Source organism: Mirounga leonina, unplaced genomic scaffold, assembly GCF_011800145.1.
Source record: "Mirounga leonina isolate KUSES-001 unplaced genomic scaffold, KU_Mleo_1.0 Mir_168, whole genome shotgun sequence".
Lineage (NCBI taxonomy): Eukaryota > Metazoa > Chordata > Mammalia > Carnivora > Phocidae > Mirounga > Mirounga leonina.
The window spans coordinates 12,264,658-12,286,193 of record NW_023270426.1 but is presented as its reverse complement, the minus strand read 5'-3'; the positions used below and the strand labels follow the sequence as shown (position 1 = coordinate 12,286,193).

The following is a 21,536-nucleotide window of genomic DNA, read 5'->3' as shown; positions in this document are numbered from 1 at the left end:
ACTTGGTGTGATCTGCCTACACGATCTAATTTAATTCTCCCATCAACACCCTGTAATGGGACTTTGAGTCTCGGGGTGCAGATTGGGAAAGAGAAGCAGGAACATCAGCTTTCTCAGGACCACACTCGTGGTCCCCGAACGCTGCTCTCTCCAGGGGTTCCCGCTCACAAAGCTAGATCCAAGGTGACAGCAATGCTTCCTCCTCTCTTCCCAGCCTGTCTGCGCCCCCCTCCCCACCGCCCCATGTGGGGAAGTACAAACTTGGAACATGGCCCAGAACTACACTTAGCATGTTTCACAGAATGGTTAATTCTCTTAAAAAAAAAAATTTTTTTTTAACCTCCTTTCTTATCAGAGCTCAATCACCAGTTCCAATCATCATTCCTGTTATTCAGAGCCTGCCCCCACCGCCCAAGAGGAAAAGTGGGGCTACTTGACCCACCCCGTGACACTTTCCCCTGTCCCCAGATACGCTGTGAACAGGTTGCTTCCCTGAGGCCCAGCCTGCTTTCCACTACTTGCTGAGTCTCCACCACCTCTGTTTAGCTTACCTAGTGGTGACTCTCCCCCAGGGGAGACTTTGACATCCCAACACTTCATTACCTCCCTGACATCAGGAAAAATGTGTCCTGTGGCGCAGCCAGCTCCGGGAAGGGCCCTGGCACCCGAGCGGGGAGCTGTGGGAAGTGGGTTCCTCACTAAGTCAGCTCATCTGCACAAGTCAGCTCATCTGCATGGAAGCGTTTTCTAAACGGCACTGTGAAAAGAAGGGCCGTATGCACCCTGATGTTCATAGCAGCAATGTCCACAATAGCCAAACTGTGGAAAGAGCCCAGATGCCTTCAACAGATGAATGGATAAAGAAGATGTGGTCCATATATACAATGGAATATTACTCAGCCATCAGAAAGGATGAATACCCACCTTTTACATCAACATCGATGGGGCTGGAGGAGATGATGCTAAGTGAAATAAGGCAAGCAGAGAAAGTCAATTATCATATGGTTTCAGTTATTTGTGGAACATAAGGAATAGCATGGAGGACATTAGGAGAAGGAAGGGAAAACTGAAGGGAGGGAAATTGGAGAGATGAACCATGAGAGACTATGGACTCTGAGAAACAAACTGAGGGTTCTAGAGGGGAGGGGGTTGGGGGGATGGGTTAGCCCGGTGATGGGTATTAAGGAGGGCACGTTCTGCATGGAGCACTGGGTGTTATGCACAAACAATGGATCGTGGATCACTACATCAAAAACTAATGATGTATTATATGGTGACTAACGTAACATAATAAAATAAAATTAAAATAAAATAAATAAATAAATGGCACCGTGCAAACAGTACGCATTACACCCGCCGTTCGTTTGCGGATCATTCAAAACAACAGATTGGCAATAGGGATTTGGGAATTACCTGACAGTTGGAATTGTTCCCATTCATTTTGGACAATGAATCACACCGTTTTCATTTGTAAACTAGTTCAGTAAGTTATTTTCTGACAGCCGCCCGGGACAAAATAGGCAGAGCCGTCAGATACAGACCTGGGTGAACAGACTGAGTTCCCCTGAAAACAACTGGATCTCTCCTCTTGTATTTCAGGCCGCGCCGGGGCAAAACCGAATCCCCCAGGGAATGAACGACCTGACCTCTGGGCCAGTTAGCCCCTCCGCAACACAAGGGTACCACTTACCCGGTGCGGTCCCACGAACTTTAAGTAAGGTAACCTTCAAGGGGCAGCACTGCATTTCCAGAACCCCGTGCCTGCCGCTCTCTCTTACCCGGGCCCCCCAAGTTCCCCAGGCTTCCCCCAGCCAGGGGCCCTGCTGCAGGCTCTGGCAGCAACTTCCAGCCTGAGGCCACCGTGAGGCACCCAAACATCCCCCTCTGCGCCCAACGCCTTCCTTCTGCACAAAAGGACCCCCTCCCAGATTTGTACACAGGAGCACTGTTCTGGGGACCCCCAGCTGCAGCCCTGATGCAGGCCAGGCCTCTGGTTGCCTTTGTGGCGGGGACTGATGATGGTGATGCAACAGGCTCTCAATGCATGGATCGTTTTCAGCTCGTTTTTTCCAAGGTTCACTTGCCCAGTTTTTCTCTCAGCAGGACAAGAGCGTAAAAGAAACTGGCAACTGGGAAAATGAATCATAGGAAAATTTTGGCCCCACAGACAGCCTGGGTTCAGTTCCGTCTTGACATTGACTGGAAGGCGGCCTAAGCTGGCTGCACGTGGTGCGGGAAGGCTGGGTCGTGTCACAATCCCAGGCTTTGGAAGAGAATGTTCCAGCCGTGAGAGGCTAACTGAAAAAGCAGCATTTGGTGAAGGGTGGAGTGAGCCGGGAATCTCCCTGGCTCAAATGTAGAGCAAGGGGGAAAAGAAGGGAAAAAGAAGACAAGGGTTCTGGGACTCAGAGTTGGGGAAACGAGACAATGAACACGTCCTCTGAAGACCGCTCTCAGCCCCTAGGCTAGACAGCCACCTGCTGCCAGGTGGGGCCTACTGAGCACAGGTCACCCGCATCCCTCTGGGGACACAGTGGACACTCCAGCTAACTGTGGGAGCGAAAGTTAAGTCATAGCACACAGGCCTGTATGGAAGGCAGTCACAGAAACACTCCAGCGCATTCAACAAACTAGGCCATTTGAAAAGAATTATCCAGATTGTGTCACAAACACTGAGGGGGAAAAAAATATACCAGTAAAGGTATCTCATGCTAGTACAGTTCTGTGGGGGGTTGTGCCCCCCACGTGGGACGTGTGGGGAAATCCAGAAGCCTGGAAGAGGCTGTGGGGGCTGAGAGGATGAGGGTACCCACACTGTGGGCTCAGCACCCCATGAAGGAAGGCTTAAAAGGCAAGTGAGGATTTTCTTATTCTAAATCAAAGAAATCAACACCAATGATTAAGAAAATGGCATTAAAAACTGCAGAGAAATCTGTAGGACCCACCAAACAGGGCCCATTGGAAGCAATACACAGCCAAAGGAGGGATGAAAGCTATCGAAACGAACAAGAGCTGCGTTTCTCGGGGCGCCTGGATAGCTCAGTCGTTAAGCATCTGCCTTCGGCTCAGGTCATGATCCCAGGGTCCTGGGATCGAGCCCCGCATCGGGCTCCCTGCTCGGCGGGAAGCCTGCTTCTCCCTCTCCCACTCCCCCTGCTTGTGTTCCCTCTCTCGCTGTGTCTTTGTCAAATAAATAAAATCTTAAAAAAAAAAAAAAAAAAAGAGCTGCGTTTCTCTAAGAGCAAGCTTGGCCGGCATCCGAGCGAAGAATTCCAGTTCAGATTGGTGGAGGAAGCACTCACGTATAAGTCTGGCGAGTATGTGCTTTATCGTTGTAATTAACCTACTGAACAGGCTGTCTCCTTACACTGAGAGGTGCATTTGTGCCTCTGGAGAAAAGTCAGCAAAAGACAGGATTTACTGTGCCGTTAAAAGTGAAGGAAAATACAGAACAGTAGGAGGGAGGGCGGGCAGGGATTTCGTGCTCTGTGTGGGGCCAGCCTCCAGGGCACACCGGCCACTGGTCAGCCTCTGTGAGCGTCCTCCGCCCTCGCTCTGCCTGCCCCTCCGGAACAGCAAAGCCTCGTCCACCCCCCGTACTGCTCCCCACTGATTACGGATTCTCCCCAATTGCATGTTCTCGAGAAGCTCTCCCAGCAACACCTTGAAATACAACTTCTGCGAGTTGTACATGTATTTTGCCTAAATATCTTCCTTTTTGTGGCGCTGAGTGTCTCATGAGCGAGACAGGCAAATGGCAGAAACACAGAATATTAAATATCGCGTCCTTCTGTGCCTTTTTCTTTCTGGCAGGAGACGGAAGGAGTCTTCCCAATCTCAGAATTCTGGGTTTTCCCAGGTAACTATCATGGAAATACCAGAACCCGGCTTCAGAGGCTTAAGTCATTCTCCTCTGGTGGTACCTCCTAGAATTCACATCCACGCTGCTCCTTCGCGCAACAGAACTAAAAAGATCTGCGTTTTGTTTAGAAGCCAGTGATTCACAAGCAGGTTATTTAAAGACCCTTTTTAATTTCCCATTTTGTTTTTAACATGTGATTTGGCCAGGAAAAGAAAGGGCATTCAAAGAACTTTCTTTGTAATTTAAGATTTCGTGAAAGGGATGGTGGGTGAGAAACTGAAACCAAAAGGAACATGATTTAGAATAATGATCTCTCTTAAAATACATACACGTACACATATGCAAGTAAGTGTGTCTATGTTTGTACTGATGTGTGATGCGGAAATAAGCCGGCAAGGAGGAACCTTCTTTCACTGCAAAACTGATAAACTGTAACTAAATCTTTGCTGTAATAGAGAGCCAAGCTTAAAATAAGAACAAAAATTGCGCAGGTGCCATAAAGAAGCAAGAATTCAGAGTGGGGGGGTGGAGGTCGGGGTAGGAAACACGGCACAATCTCCATGCACGGGCAGGACGCAGAAGGGAGCCGGCTGCAAAAGGCTCAGCACCGTCCCCCACACCTCCCACTACGGCAAGCCCGCCGATGCAGAGCGAAGGCAAACTTCTGATGGGGACTGGGGGCAGCAGGTGCAAGTGACCTGTGAGAAAGCAAGGAGACCCATGCACCAGCAGCCGAGAGCATTGTTCACCACCACAAGATGAGAGAACAGCAACATAGTCCAATCCACTATAATCACTGGCGAGTTGGCACAGGAAACTCCCGAATTACTCTGTACGGTAGGTACACAAACCACTCACAAAATAAACCACCCACAAAATAAACCACCCTTGCTGAAGAAAAGTTCGCAATCCTAAAAACCCCATGAAAGAGCAAACCATCCCTTTTTCTGCAGCTAACAGGAAAATCAGGATCTCCACAAGGATTCAGGAACATAGATGAGAAACCATAAAACAAGTGTGATTAAAATGACTCTTTAAAAGGAAGAAAAACAAAAGAAGAGTTGAAAATAAGGACAAATTTGAAAAAGAATCAAAGATAATTCCAGAAATGAAAAGTATAGTCAACGAAATTACAAACTCAATGAGAAGGATGAAAAAAAAAAAAATTGAGACTGAGAACAAGATTAGTGAAATAAATACAAAGAAGTTCCTAAGAATACAACACAGAGAAATCTAAACGATAGGAAAGAGAGTAGGTTCAATATAAATCTAAAAGAAATCACCAAAGGGAAGAACAGCAAACAGGAAAGAGATAATATTCAACAAATTAAGAACACCCCAAATTTTCTTAATGAAGAACACAGAGATATCTAGACCTACACACAAGAGGAATTTAAAAAAAAAGTCCTACGTCTAGGGGCGTCTGGGCGGCTCAGTCGGTTAAGCACCCGACTCTTGATCTCAGCTCAGGTCTTAATCGCAGGGTCCTGAGTTCAAGCCCCACAGTAGGCTCTATGCTGTGCACGGAGCCTACTTTAAAAAAAAAAAAAACGAAATCCCTGTCTAAATAGTGGTGAAACCAGAACACCAAAGATAACATAAGGGGAAATTCCGTGCTTGTAAAATAGTTGAATAATCCAGAAATGTACCCGTAAGCTCCATGGATGTGGCGACACAGTGAGGATGCAGGAGGCAACAGGGGCTCTGACCCTCCGCCTCTCGTGTTGGGGCGGGGGCGGGGGACGCAGGTGCAAGTACTGCTCGCTTTCCGAGAACCTCAATTTAGTCTAAACTTGGTCAGACTGAGTAAACCCAACAACCTCCGGCCTGCTACACGTGCAGAGACGCCACACCTCGTGCTACCAGGGTCCCGGGTTTCGCCCTCCCTCGCTAGCTGGCCATCTGGGTGGCTACAGAGTGTGCACCACTCTTCCCGAGTACAGCTGCCAACGCTTCCTAATGCCTACCGCCTGCAAGCGTCCGATTCCAGAAGCTAATTTACCGAGCGATAAAGTACCCCGAGTGTATTCTGATGGCAAGAACCCCATCTTGTGGCAAAACGGTTCAAAGCCGAGTCTGGCCATACGCTGCAGTGCTATTCTCATTCTGAAGATAAATCTGGGTTGAGAAGTTATCGTTTTATCTGCTTCACCAGACAGAATATCTTCCCCGGCATTTATCTTGTGTCTGGGATGGCACCAGAGTCTGCAGTAAATCTGCAGAGCACAGCAATTCTGAGACTTTGGGGGTTATTTTCAGGAGAAAGCTGGCAGTCTTTACGCCGCTTCCTGCAGGAATATTTTAAGGGAAAGCCAAACACGGACTCTGGGGGTTGGCTTCCGAAATTGATCATCTGTCCGTTCTAGGGATGGTCCAGACATTCCCACTTTCTACAAGATGAACACAGTTGGGCTAAAGCAATCACAAGACAAAAATGCCCTAAACCCCTAACAAATGACACCCTAATTACTGCCATACATAACCACACCGCCCCAGAGCACACACCGACCTAGGTCAGAGCCCTCACACCTTCAGCCTCTAGAAGGTACCGGTTACTCAGGATCTCTTCTCGACTTTACAAGACAGTAAAACTAGATTCTAGGTATTATCTCCATCTTCTTCCTTTAAGAGGAATGTCTTCCTCAGTGTCCTCTGCCACTGTCCCTGTTCCCATCTGGCTTTCCTATTTAAAGAGATTTTGAAAGGTCTTATTGTTAATAAGCTCAAAAATATAAAGCACAGAGCACAATGCCTGTGCATTAGCTATTATCACTGCTTTTATTATTGTTACTACCATTATTAATGACAACAGTACTGAAAAGGGGGGGAAGACACCAGAACAGGGTATTTCTCTATTTATCTCCCTCATTACCAAAGCTTAAAGAAACAACTAGCTTAAACAAGAAGCCAAATTATTTTTACGAAAAGCAAAACTAAAACAGTATTTTTCTCCCCCCAAAATCGGGCTTTTAAAGTTAAAAAAGACAGCAGATTAATATTAAAACAGCGTTTATTTGTTAATGTAACATAGGAAATTAAAGCAAGTTACACTATCTTTAAAAACACAGCTAATGCGTTTTAAGGGAAACCCTTTCCTCCCCACCCCCCATCCCCACATGAATTCAGAATCTAAGAGAAGAAGTAACCATAAAACAAAGTTTTGTGGAATCCTTCATCCAAGAGTGCTTACATGATGATTAGGTTAATATTGCCTTCTTACAAAATTTCTCTTTTCTATTAAAAAAAATTTTTGAAGCCTTGATTGTTTATTACAAAAAAATTCAGTACAAAAGTTTGATATATTGAAAAATGACCCCCCTCACAGCACCATTATATATAGCAGAGAGTAATCAAGAGCAGATTGCTAATACAGATGGAGCAATCTTCAGATTATGCCCAGACACACAGTGGTTTATTTACCCTCCCGTCCCCTTCTCGTAAGAACTTAAAAAAACACACATACAAAAAAATGTCAAAAAATTTGAGGAACCCTTTCCAAACAGTACACAGTTAGTTCAGTGTCAATAATTCACATCTTGCAACAAAGTGTATGGATATGGTTTCTTTTACAAAACTTTCAGTGTCAAAAAAGGAAATTAAGGCCATCAGATTCGCAGCTTAAAAATTCACATAAAGGAAATACAAAAATATTCTGTGCTTCTGAGAAGGCTCTGCACTGCATGTTGGTAAGGATTACCATACTTCTTTATTTTGAGGAAGACCGTTGACTTGAGAAGTTTACATAATTGCACAGCTTCTATTGGATGCTCTTGTGGTTCCCTGATGAGGAAAAGTAGAAAGAAAAATCGGTGCTATGAAAGTAGATGATAGTACTTTCAACTAAGGCAGAGACAGGACAAATCCGTATTACCTGACTTCAAATGAACCCTTATCGTTCCCACTTACCCTCTGTAACCTTCTCTTACAGACTGCTTCCAACAAATTCCAGAACAGCGACACTGAACCCCAGCTGCATATTCAGATCCGGAGGAGCTTAAAAAAAAAATCTGATCTAGGTCCCTAGATCAACTAAATGAGAATTTCTCATTTAAATGGGGAAGTGGTATCTATTTATATGCAATTTTAAAGCTCCCTAAGTAATTATAATATGCAGCTGAAGTTGAAAGTGGCTGTTCAATAAATAACCTCCTTTTATAACTTGGGAAACAGGAGGTCAGCGGGTTCCATTCTGAACCACATCAGGGACTCCAGCTGGCTGCGTCCTCCACTTACGCAACCCAAAGCACGTGTTCTGGCTTCGTCCTCAAATGTGAAGTCAAAATGGCTCCCTCCGTTCTTCTCTTTTACCACTAATTCCTTAAAGCCTCACGGTCTGACTTGAGACCTACCTACCACCGGACTGGACTGAAACTGGCTTGTGGAAGGTCACAAAAAAAACCTTCTAATCAATTCGAAAGGCCACTGGACCCATTCTCTAATGCAAAGTCAAAATATCTACCCTTTTGTCCTCCCTCTTTCAAACCTTGAAATCATTACCTACTCTGCTCAACAAAAGCTAAAAGCCTCACACATCTGACTTCGTTTCCTTCTCGCCCCGCTCAAGTTCTGTCACTACGTCCTTATGAACCTCCATTTACACAGTCCCTCCGTGTCTCTGCAGTCTCCCTGCTGGAGTCAACTGCGGATTCGGCGTCGGCGCCTCCTTGGCTCCAGTGTGCAGAAGCTATCTGCCCAGGCATCCTGACTGCACACTTACCCCCGAGCTCCCCATTCCCTGGATGTCTGACACACACCCTCCAATACAACTGGACAGATATGCTTGGCGCGTAAGTCCTGACACATCCCCTGCGGTGAATGGAAGATCACCACAGATTCTCTGCCTCTCCTCCCGTCAAGAGCTGACGACTGCTTACCCTCACTAGGACTGGAGATGGCCTCGAGACTCACTTTGGCTAAGAGAATATGGGCCTAGCCTTTAAGAGATCTGGCGCTCTCCTTCACCCTCCTGGAAGCCAGCCGCCATGTTGTAATTAAGCTTGGGCTAAACTACCGAAAGATAAAGGAACATGGAGAGAAACAAGGAGAACCTTCCAGCCCCAGCCACGATCGCAGCTGGGGGCAACCGCATCATTAACTTCACTCTCCATCACGTGGAGCCAAAGAGCTAAGTGCCCAGCTGAGCCCAGCCAGACCACCGCTCACGGCAAGTGAGAAATACTTGTTCGAAGGCACTAAGCCTCGGGGTGTGTGTTAAGACAGCCAACAAGTAAGTCGAACACCCGCAGAACACCACGGGCTGTCTCCTGCTACCCAGGCAACTGCCAGTCCTTCCAAACACTGGACAAGCATACTTCCCAGAGATCCTGTCAGCTCTTCTGGCGGCCTTAGCTCTCCAGCATCTGCCCACTCCAGCCCCTACTCTGAGCCACTTGTCCCGCACCCTGAGGTATCTCTGACACTGTTACTTTACTTTCGGGCATTATGATGCTTCCCAGTAAGGGCAGGAAATGGATCTTGTCCTTGTTTTCTTGTTCAAGCTAAGCCTAAAGTATCTGTTCTTAAATAGTCCTCCAAAATGTATCAGGAAGTATCCAAAAATTCATTCTACCTCATACAACCCACTTCAGGTGGTTCTCAACCCTGGCGGCTAACCACATACGAGAATGTTTTGGGGAGTAGGACTGGGGCCAATGAAGCAAAACGAAGAGATTTATAAATCTGCAGACACACAGACAAAGTCTTAGAAGGATAAGGGTAGGAATTCTGATTAACCATCTGACTCAAACAGCTTGAGAACATAAACTGAAGGCTTATTACTTATTAATAATTCCAATTTAATTAATTAAAATCAAATTTGGAGTTTATTTCAAGGGCTCTCAAAAGCCCAAGCATCAGCTAAAATCTATCTTGTAATTAGATGATTAGGAACCTATATAGCAAGAATTTTGTTTCCCACTGCAGTTGAACATTACTCTGGTTTTTAAAGTTTATATGCAGATACTCTAATTTAGTGATCTAAACTTCTCTATCACAGAACTCTTCAATAATTTTAAGCATGCATTCCAGCCCATATATACTTATTTATAAGAGACGTACAAGTCCTAGGTACATTATAAAACAAAACTGAAATGTGACATAAGAAAACAAATGTTTTAAAAGAAGGGCTATCGTTTTCTTCCAGTATTCTACCGCGCTATCTTGAATATCCCCTCAGGAAAAACGAACCAAACCCACCGGGCCAATCACTTACGTGGTTCATCAAGTAACAGGGGGAAAAAACCAAATTCACTATTGATTTTGTTTTTTATGTAATTCTGTCAATGAAGCTTAAAAATATTAGAGTAATACCTGCTGGTGGAAAAGTTCTTCCTCTGCCAGCACTTCAGGCGCGTCTTCCTCATCCTCCTCCTCTTCGGGGATGGTGGTTTTAAAGACTGTACTTCTCTGAGCAACCTCCTAAAACAAGAGTGGCTCGATCTCAAGTTAAAACCACACTTAAAAATCACAAAGGCAGTCGGGGAGAGGGAACTTTTCTTTGCTTAGCTTTTAGAAACCGCATCTTTCCTACATTAGGGATTATTTTTTTAAAAAGAAAAAAGTGGTTCATCGATAGCTGTAGCTACTGAGCAGGAAATTTTGCATAACTGGTAGCAGCTCTTAGATTTTCAATACTCCCGGCAGGGGAACTACTGGTGTCCTGCGTGAAACACCTGCTGCGACGTTTCCCCGGCTTTTGATCCCATTCTGCTCCTGAGAACTCTCTGAACCATACAGCACACCGGATTCTTTATAACACTCAGCATGAATTCAGCTTCAAGATCCTGGCTCCTAGCAGAAAGAAGGCACTAAATAAATGCTGAATAAAATGAAGGTGAAGGCCAAGTGCTGTGATCTTGGGGACCATGGTGACAACAGTCCACCCTCAGCGACTGGTTCCTCTTGGGAAATGGAATCAAGGCAGATGAGCACTCCCTACTACCAACACACTAGGGAAGCAGCTCCCGTGTATTCCACGCAGCAAACAGTCCCGTCACTCACTGGAGGCACGAGAGAATGTAACCAGTTCCATTCCCTGCTGAAAGGCTCACGTGCAGATGACGCTCCTGGACTTACACAATGCAGCAGAAGAGTCTCTGTGTGAGCGGAAGGCTGACCTGATGAGCTGGCAGCAAGTAAATGAGTGCGTCCTGCAGAGTGCCACGGAGCTGCTCACCTTATTCTGTACCAAATCCCAGGGTCACTCAAGAAAGAGAACTCTACCAACGAAGAGGCTAAAATTACGTCAGTAAAAGCTTATCTGGAATCTAACACACAACCAGCTAGTTTAAAATGGCAGAGAAAGAAAACCAAAAACACCGTGTCGTACAAATGAGAGCTCCATTTTAAAATATGTCCAAGGATATATTTTACAAAGGAAGCAAGGTGTACACTAGTATTTTCTGGGGAATTTTGATTACTGTTGCATGGCCAAAGAAGATGGACCATTCTGAGAGTTTCCATTAGCCAGAAACTTCAACTCTGGAAGCTCAGTCAGTGGTTACACACACAAACAGCCATTTCCCAAATATCAGCCTGCTGTGACCAAACCCACACTGACAAAAAAGCATGTGAATCCTTAGTTCAATTGTAATGCTTCGAAGTAAGAGATCGATTGGGGGATGGCGGCACACAAAACAGAAAAAGGAATTCTCATAAAGATCTCAGAGTACCCAGCTTTCCATAATTCATCCTAAAATGAGGCAAGAAAAGTCAAAGAAAACCTACTAGAGAATCTTACATTCCAGCTCGGGCAGCTGGTGACAAGTGTATACACCTCATCTGGAAATGCGGGTTCTTAAAGCATGTGACTTAAGAACGTTGTCCTCAAATGCAAAACTCAGAAAAAGCAATTTGCCCAACAAAGTTAATCAGAAATTAATTCAATTTAACTACTTTTAACGTAAGCATGTTGTTAAGCACTTTTCATTTGATGACACTTAAAAACCAATTAATCTAATGCAGAAAGCCTGTAGAGAAAAACAAGTACGCTAAATAATGTCCAAAAATGGATAGAAAAATCATAAAACCAATTTAGAACCAAAAACTGTTGGGAGTTTGAGGCCCAGGAAATTGTTATTAGTCAAGGTGCTAGTAGGTAACTGTCTTTATCAAAAAAATTCCTCGCAGCAAGATATCCAGCCCTATCAAGTGCCCTAAAAGACCCACATAAATGATCTGTCTACAAAATGTATTATCTGTGGGTCCCTGTTAAGGCCTTGCGCACATAAAGGGACAGGATTCAGGAGGACACCGAGGCCAGCCAGCACCAGCTGATGAGTTCACCTCTTCCAACTCTGCTCAGTCACGACATGCTGACAGCCTGAAGTCCCCGCGGGGGGAGTGCGGGATACCTACGCCACAGAAATCAGCAAATTGTTACCTACAGATCAGAGCGGTTTTTGTGGGTGGAGGAGCCGACCATTAAACTATGATATCTCTGTACACCTAAGTAATCATTCACATATACGAAAGTTTCATTTATGACTATATTTCAGAAGGTACAGAGAGACTACTTTCTTATTTCCCGCACAGAAAAACATTCTAGGGGCGCCTGGGTGGCTCAGTCGGTTAGGCGTCTGCCTTCGGCTCGGGTCATGACCTGAGGGTCCTGGGATCGAGCCCCGCGTCAGGCTCTCTGCTCAGCAGGACATCATTCTGCTTCTCCCTCTGCCTGCCACTCCCCCTGCTTGTGCTTACACTCGCCCTCTCTCTCTTTCTGGCAAATTAATAAATAAAATCTTAAAAAAAAAAGAAAAAAAGAAAAACATTCTATTTTAGCCAGTCAACATTTGCTGTTTTTAGTCGTCCACTATCCCCATCTTCATTTGTCAAAGCCCCCAGTTTTAGCTGGGTCCCCCTCTCTCCCTTGGAGATGGGACACATGAGTCACAGGAGCAGAGTAGGATCCAGCTGTTGGAGGGGAGAAGGCAGCTCAAGCTAACTCTGTCCTCTAAACCCTCCCAGGGACTGGTTTAGACGTGAGCCTGTGACCCAAGCTGGTACATACGAGTAAAGTCCAGGATGGGAAACTCACAGGGAACCAGGCTCTTGCCCACAAAAAGCCAACCTTGAACGATGTACCTCCAGGAGCATCCGGCACCCATCCTGCAGCAACCAAGGAAGACACTCAGAAAACAGACACACAGAAGAACCTTGGGGACACTGGGTGAGCCACTGGATCAAGTCCACTATCTCTAGATTTTTGGTTGTGTGAGCCCATATATTCCCATTATAGACAGCTTAAGTGCATTTTCTGACATTTCCAATGCCTCAGCAAGAGGAAAATACACGTAAAAAATGAAACTGACTTAAGCCAATTATCTACAATCTTACAGAACAATGGTCTTTATGGTGGTGATTCTGGATTGTTGCAAATATGGCCTGGGACCTACTAAGAAACATGGTTTCAGAATTAAAGGACTAAATACCAAATGTGACTTGTCTGACAACCACAGACATAAAAACTGTATTCCTGATACTTTCCTCATTTCTGACCGAAGTCACTTAATAGAGCCCAGCAAGCAGAAGACAGAAGTTGGTTAAAAACAACAGCCCAACCAACCAACCAAATAATCTAATATTCAAGGGTTTACATTATGAAGGGAAACCCGAGCTTTAGTCGGCTCTGTGGAGACGTCAGTGTAACACCATCTCAAGCTCCATCCCGTTCGTGGTATCTGTTTGTTCACAGGCCCCTCCATCTAAGATGTTTTGGGGGCTTTTCAACCTGCTACATTGCAAACCCCTCCTACAAGATCACTCGTAACCTGCATACGTTTTCACAGAGAAACAAAGGGCGAGATGAGGACTGATCCCAGGGCGCACAAAAGTCTGCTGCGTCCGCACGGCCCCTCATCACAGGCCGTGCCCGGGGCCCCGTGTCCCGCCAATGCCGACATCGGGGGGCGTCCAGCACCAGAGCCGCGGTCAGTGCAGGGGGCAGCAGCGATGGGGAAGGACCCCAATGCGCCCAACACAAGAAACAAGCAAGGGCTTCCGCAGGGAGAGCGGAGGAGACCCAACAGCTTGAAGCCCGCGAGTGACTGACGGCATGTGTCAACGACACCCCTCCCCTGAGAGCCAGGCCGGGTATCGGGGGTGAATTCCCCAGAGCCGCCCCCTAGTCTCACACAACTGTGCCGAGCTCTACGGTGAAGGAATCACAGGCCGCTTCCCTTCCTGGCTCAGCCTGAGATCAAGGGAACTCCTCCCCGGTGGATAAGGACTCCGAATGAAGAGCAGTCCAAGGACCAGCAGATGCGTCCAGTGAGGGACAGATGGGAAGGCCGCCAGGCAGAGGACTGGGAACACAAACACGTCGGACCCCCACGGCAAATCCTGTCAGTTGCTTTATTTCTCTGAACTTAAGGGACGGTCTGTGTTTAATTTTTAACATTTTTTCAGCCAGGGAAATTCTCACTGAATGCCTATTATGTGCCAGCGAAAATCAGAATAGATCCTTGCCCTTGATGTGCTTAGGACTCTAGTGAGAGAGGCCAATGGGCCAAGCACCAGACGACAGGGTAAGAGGTCTGCAGTTGGCGCCACGGGAGCAGAGAAGGAAACCTGAAGGGGCAGCTGCAGGTTGGCCTGCATCCACTGCCCCCTTCACAGAGCCCCGTTTCGGGGGGGGGGGGGGGCTGGTGTGCGCGTGTGCGAAGGGCACAGGTGGTCTTTACGTGACGTGAGGGCAGGGAAGCTTCTTCGATGAGAATCTAGGGCTGACAGGTTGAAAGCAAAACCATCAAGCAGATGTACACTCCAAAGTCTTCAAACTCAGGAGTTTCACAAACATTCTGAGAGCGAGGACCATAGCTAATAGCTAATAACATAGTTACCAGAGGCCAGATAGATACATTCCAAGCGTTTCCCAATGGGCATCTGATTTATATTATACTCATTACATTAGTATTATCACATCTCTGTGACCTATCTTGTTATTATCCCCCATTTTAAAATGAGAAGCCTAAGAGAGGTGAAGGAACTTGCCAGAAGTGACAAAGCCAGCGGGCAGGGGAGGCAGAAAGCGGAGCCTGTGCTCACGTTCAGGGCTCCACGATACCCTCCCATTTCACTCCTAAAACGTGAAGTCGGCTTCACTTTGATTTACTCAGCAGCCTTGGTCTGGTGTAAGCCATCAGTCACTTCACATTTCAATGTGACTTGTGAAAAGAAGTCACACTTGCACAAGGGAATTTCGAGTGCAACAGACACTGGAGTGGTCCTGACGAAACGGCCTTACCTCTCCCTGAGAATTTTTCAGTATAACCTTCACATCTTCACCGGTGCCCCATGAGTTCTGGTTCTTCCAGATGAGGTCGGTGGGAGGACTGGCTGTAACACCAGCATTTGCAGCCCAGATCTAGAAAAAAGAAAGGACATCAGTTCAACCAGAACCCAGCCCTCCCATATCCCAGTGATGGCAACGTAATGAAGAGACTTGAACCCCTGATTCTAAGTCTCAGAACTGTGTCCCAGCTTCAGACCTGCTGTACAAACTAGCTGTGTGTCCAGGAGAACCTACTGAGGCCTCGGCTTCCCCATCCGATAAATGGGAACACTGACGCCTAGGGATCTGAGGTGACATTATCTACATTCACCTCCTAGCCCCTCGACATGTCAGCTGAACGTGTGCAAGTGGCCTTATTCTCATTATCCATGAAATGGGACAGAAACGGGATTGCTGTGAAGAACAGGGGATTAGCCACATAGCGCGGCTGGCTCACTGAGCAAGGATTAGCTCTCCCTGTCAGCACCCTGTTAGGGCTTTTATGGGCCACTCTTCCAAAGGTATCTTCCAGCGGCCAACAGCAGTCAGTGAGGCGATCCTACTAATTCCTCTCAAAAAATCTGCAGCAGACAACACATCTAGAACATTCTTACAGAAACTGGTACGTCTCCAACAAGGGGCAGTGTCACAATACCCCAGGAGTGTCTGAGACTGAACTCCAGAACGCATGCAGGGAATGAACAAATAACCCATTAATTAATGATAAACAGGACTACTACTGAAATAGGCCAACAAATAATTACTTTTCCCTTCTCATAAGCAAGGACATTCTGCTCTATTTTTAATGCATTTTATTGGCAAAAGAGTACTGGCAGAGTGGAGAAAATGTGAGTCAGAAAAACTAGGTGTGGGGCGCCTGGGTGGCTCAGTTGGTTAAGTGACTGCCTTCGGCTCAGGTCATGATCCTGGAGTCCCCGGATCGAGTCCCGCATCGGGCTCCCTGCTCAGCAGGGGGTCTGCTTCTCCCTCTGACCCTCGCCCCTCTCATGCTCTCTCTCTCATTCTCTCTCTCAAATAAATAAATAAAATCTTTAAAAAAAAAAAAAGAAAACCTAGGTATGAACCCTGGACAAATCACTCCAGCTCTACCAACCTCGGTGTCCTCATGTATAGGATACTACCACCAGTCTTGAGGTTTCTAAAAGACCGTATGAAAATAGAAAAGTTTTACACCCCATAAATTATTTCACAATATGAATGGCCACATGATGGCAACAGGAAGACTAGAAATAGCATTACAACTAGAAAGGGACAGGGAGCGTTTACTGGGATAAAACAAAAAGCAACTTGATCCAGGCTTAGGTCATGTGGAATGTTAGTGTTTTCCTAATTTCAAGCAATACTTTTTCACCATGGTTCATATGGAATCATAGAATTGGTTTAGTGTTAATAATAATCATAAAATGTCAGTAACCTGGGGCGCCTGGGTGGCTCAGTTGGTTAAGCGACTGCCTTCGGCTCAGGTCATGATCCTGGAGTCCCTGGATCGAGTCCCACATCGGGCTCCCTGCTCGGCAGGGAGTCTGCTTCTCCCTCTGACCCTCCCCCCCTCTCATGTGCTCTCTCTCATTCTCTCTCTCTCAAATAAATAAATAAAATCTTAAAAAAAAAAAAAAATGTCGGTAACCTTACTGGGTAATTTAATCTAAAACTATTATGTTCCAGAGTTAGCCTATTCAATATGCTAGCCATACGTGGCCTCTGAGCATCTGAAATACGGCTAACCAAAAGTGAGATGGTACTGTGAGCATAGCTGTAAGTCTGAACACTTAGTCCGAAAAAAAAAAGGTAAAATATCTGACAAATAATTTTTTATAATGATCACATGCTGAAAGAATAGTATTTTGGATACATTGCATTAAATAAGATATAGTACTAAAGTTAATTTCATACCTTTCTTTTTACTTCTCTTTAATGCAGCTACAAGAAAATTTTATTTATTTTTTTTTTTTAAAGATTTTATTTATTTATTTGACAGAGAGAGACAGTGAGAAAGGGAACACAAGCAGGCGGAGTGGGAGGCGATGCAGGGCTCCATCCCAAGACCCTGGGATCATGACCCGAGCCGAAGGCAGACACCCAACGACTGAGCCACCCAGGCGCCCCTACAAGAAAATTTTAAATATATACATATATTTCTCTTATTTGTGTTTTAAACTGATCTTTGCTATTGCCTGGTACAATTTTATAGTAAGATTACTTATCACTACCATGTTCCAAAGAGCTTATCACATTTAATGTTAGCTACTAAAAAAAAAAAAAAAAAAAGGATTACATTTCACATGGTAATTGAGTTCTCCACTAGACCTATAGTATATATATCTATTTGGTCCCTGAGGAACTAAATCTAGTGGAAAAAGCAGATGATTGGCATAATGGTTTCACATTACTTTAGAGAGAGAGAGAGAGCACACTCAAATCTGAATCTTCTGAATTAAAATGTCAGATTCTTTCCACCACATTATGCAGCTTCCATAAGACACATAATAGGACTGAACAATTTTCTCTCACCGTAATAATTACTAAAGAGAAGAAAGAACAGCGTGGTTAGGACATTTGTTCCCATGTTTTACCATTACAAAATTAGCATCTGATATTTTCACAATGTGGTATCAAGCTCTATGACACACTATTTAAAAGAGAAGTCCTAACCAGTTTGAGCCTTTGATCTTAAACAAAATAAGATGTGTATCAATCATAAACTTTAAAATATGTGTTTAATATTTTTTAAAAGGAACTGATAAAAAGAGACCGTCACTTCTATATCCTTCAGGAATAAAAATGTGGACTTCTTTCACATCTATATCAAAGTCAACACATTGTTTGCAAAATCTATTTACTAAGTAAAAGTAAAGGAATTTTGTATTTGCTCAATGAAGCTACTTCTCTAAAAAGTATGCTATGATATTTAGTGACTATTAAAGACGTGGCATTTCAGAACACAGCAACAGTGAACCATTTAGAACTCAAAACAGAGTCAGAGTGCCACAAAGCCCATCTCTTTTTAAATCTAGAAACTTAAACACTATGTAAAAACCATGCTACCCTCTCTATGTTTTAAAAAGTGATTCATTACATCAGGACCTATCACTTACTAATTTTTATTCAAAACATTAAGTCCCTAATCCAACACCAGAGATGGTGACTAAGGGTGAGGTGGGACCTGGACAACAAAACACTACCCAGATGATGCTGAGGGTCACCCAAGGCTGACGACTGTTGTGTTAAGGCATACCTTAGCATTAATAGATTATCCTCCTAATAGCTCTTTATGCCAAGCAGTATCTCCTGAATCAGACTGGGCTACAATTATCAGTCAAGAGACAGCTGTTTTATATCTACTGGAGTAGACAAAATAAAAAGAATTCAAAGGTCAATACTTTCACTTTTAATAGTCAATTACTGCTCTCAATAAGACAGAATTTTTAAAATCTTTAATAGCACTTGTAATTCCCTAATCATGTTAAAGATGTTCTAATGCCCATTTCTAAAATGCTTCTCTTTAAGCCAAAAATTTTCTTGAATCACTTTAACTGTTTGTTAAGACAGCGAAGTTAAATTAAATGATGATTAAATTCACTTACTGTAACAGTCTGGCCTGCCTTCAGCACATATCTTGAGGTATATTTGTAGCTCACTGATGTGTCTCCAATTTTTCTGATCATTTCCCAGCCTCCCATTGGCTGATCCTATTCATAAACAGAGTAAAACAAGGTCACATCGAGTATACAGAAAGTGATGGCTAATCAAATGAATTTACACAGGCGGTTAAGCTAAGACAGCTCTATGGCTATCTTTCCCGGATTCCTATTTTCCTATCATAAAAAGAAAACATGGTTTTGTCATTCAGCAAAACAGTATCTTCAACAATGCTGCAGTGTTAATATTAAGGTACTTAATTTTAAAAAAGACAAAACTGGAAGAAAAGGGATGTAAACCAAACTAAGTGGTCCATATTCACTGCTAGATTGGGTGGGTCTATGATATTTACAATACAATCTAGCAGTCATAATCACAATTATAAACATCTAATATTTGATTATTTTAAGCTTTAAAAACACAGACACAAAAGGGTGCCTGGGTGACTCAGTTGGTTAAGCGTCTGCCTTCAGCTCAGGTCATGATCCTGGAGTCCCAGCATGGAGTCTCGGGATCGAGCCCCGCTTTGGGCTCCCTGCTCAGTGGAGAGCCTGCTTCTCCCCCTGCCCCTCACCCTGCTCGTGCTGTCTCTCTTTCTCGCTCTCTCTCAAATAAATAAATCTTAAAAAAAATACAGGCAAATAAGCTTAAAAACCGATGGAAGAAAATATAACCCTTTTCTTCTGCACCTATCCCACTTCTGCCCACACTTAACTCCCTTACCTCAAAGCATAAGGGGCTGAAAAAGGGTCAGTGATGCAATGACCAGTCCCAAGTGATGGCTATCACTTCTGGTCCCCAAGCTGCCAAGGGCTGCCGGGCACCTGAGGAAAGGTGCAGGGTACTTAAAGCAACTAGCTGCACTAATCTATACCCACCTCTAACTCAAAGACAAGAATAAACCAGGCTGAAAGCCAGCTTTAGAATAACTCAGCACAGGGCTGTCATGCCTTTTGAAAACAGCCAAACTACAACAATGGAGCAGCAGAGGCTACTGTTGTTCTTCGGCTTTTAAAGTCGTGACTAAGAGGGCTTGGAGCCTATTCTCTTTAGTACGTGAACTGCTAGCTTTCCTTTGCCCATCCAAATTATTTACTCATCCATACACAAGACAGAGGAGAAAAGGAATGCTTTTCACAAACAACATGTGACAAATCCTGAACACATGCTTCAGAAAGTGACATCCATCCCACTGCACCTCCACGAACCCCCAGACCTGCCTTCCAGCATCATCTCACACCCCCCTCCACGACCTCCAGCTCCATGATGCCTAGCCAGGGAGGACCTTCACTACTGAACTCTCAAAGGCCCCAGCTCGAAACCTCAGAATGCCCTATGAATATTTTGTTTACTTTTAAACAAATAATTTCAAGATAGGGCTCCATACTATTCTTCATACAAATTAAATCATTAGTATTCACGCATTTATTCAGAGAGAAAAATACTCCCTGCACATATCTGAGTCTGGGCTCGCATTCCCTTCCTTTGCCGAGGTTAACAGCTGTGGAAGAGTACCTCCCATTTACAGCCACAACTCCAACTTTCCCACAAGTCTGGCTAGGGCGGGCACTAATAGTCACTCATCCTTAGGAAGGCCACTGTGCAAGAATGACCAAGTGTGGAAGAAAGCTCCGGCTCTGTAAAGAAACGTTAAGGAAGAAAACCTTTAAACCACTAAGCGTACCATCTCCTCTGCCTCCTATTTTAAGGTATACTTTACTTCACGAATATAATTTATTTCATTCTTGTGAAGACTACGAATCCAAATAAAGTCTGAGGCATTAAGGCAACTGCGAAATCATCTACCAGTCAGCAAAGCCTTCCTGGAGAAAAGCGGGGTCTGTTTCTCACCTGTTCGGAAGTGTTCTTCAGGCGGATAAATTTCCCATCAACATCTATCTCTTCAATGCAGACGTTCCCGGTGGCTGAGGCCGAGTGGGAAATGCTAACGCTACTGCTCGCCTCTGACTCTTCCACGTCGACTCTCTTCCGCTTTCCTCTAGTTGTGCGCACGCTCCGACTCGAGGATGCTCGGGATACTGTCACACGAGAAGAAGGGCTTGGCGAGAGTTTCAATCTACATGGCAAAAACAAACATTCCATTTATAAGACACTTACGCCCTCCCTACTTCAGAAAAAAGGACATTAATATCCTGCACATGCGTTTCTTTTCCTGCACTGCTTTTCTAAAGCAAAACATTACTGAAGATCTGCTGGACGAGGCCGATACACTTCTTAACTAAGGTAAGCTTATTTGTGCTAGCATGTGTATCACACTATTCTTTAAAAAAGTAATTAATTTGAATGTTTTCCCTAGGAACAGAATATAATCACTATGCAGGAACTGTGGAAAACACGGGGGCAGGAACCAACCCACCTACCACCACCCTAGCACAACCACTGTTATGTTTAGTATACTTTTCCTAATTTTTTCATACCTGTGTTTTCTTTTCAGAAAACTACAATCACAATGTATGTAACAATGAAACTGAATGGCTTCTCATTCTAAATCAGACACTTTCCCTTAGAAACTTTTTCTAAGAACAGGTGTCAAAGGATTTATACACTAACCAGATTTGAAAAGTGACTACAACGTCTCTTTCAGAAAACCAAGTACTTTACAAAATATTAAATAATCAAAAGCTCAAGAAAAATACTCCATATCTTACAACAGTCCAACATTTAAAATAATGTTAATAAGATTCCTTAAACAATATTTTTTGTTGTTTTGGTAGAAATATGATC

General features: G+C 44.5%; 1 protein-coding gene across 1 annotated transcript in view; it reads right to left on the bottom strand.

The window, feature by feature from the left end:
• Window positions 1-6,860: 6,860 nt before the first annotated feature.
• Window positions 6,861-21,536, bottom strand: part of LMNB1 (lamin B1) — a 53,277-nt gene continuing 38,601 nt past the window's right edge. Inside the window, exons 7-11 of the mRNA XM_035014028.1 lie at window positions 20,643-20,868; window positions 18,737-18,841; window positions 15,105-15,224; window positions 10,172-10,279; window positions 6,861-7,642 (exon numbers count right to left, since the gene is read on the bottom strand). Of these exons, the coding sequence (XP_034869919.1) occupies window positions 7,601-7,642; window positions 10,172-10,279; window positions 15,105-15,224; window positions 18,737-18,841; window positions 20,643-20,868 (601 nt within the window). The 3' untranslated portion in view covers window positions 6,861-7,600. The remainder of the gene's footprint in view (window positions 7,643-10,171; window positions 10,280-15,104; window positions 15,225-18,736; window positions 18,842-20,642; window positions 20,869-21,536) is intronic.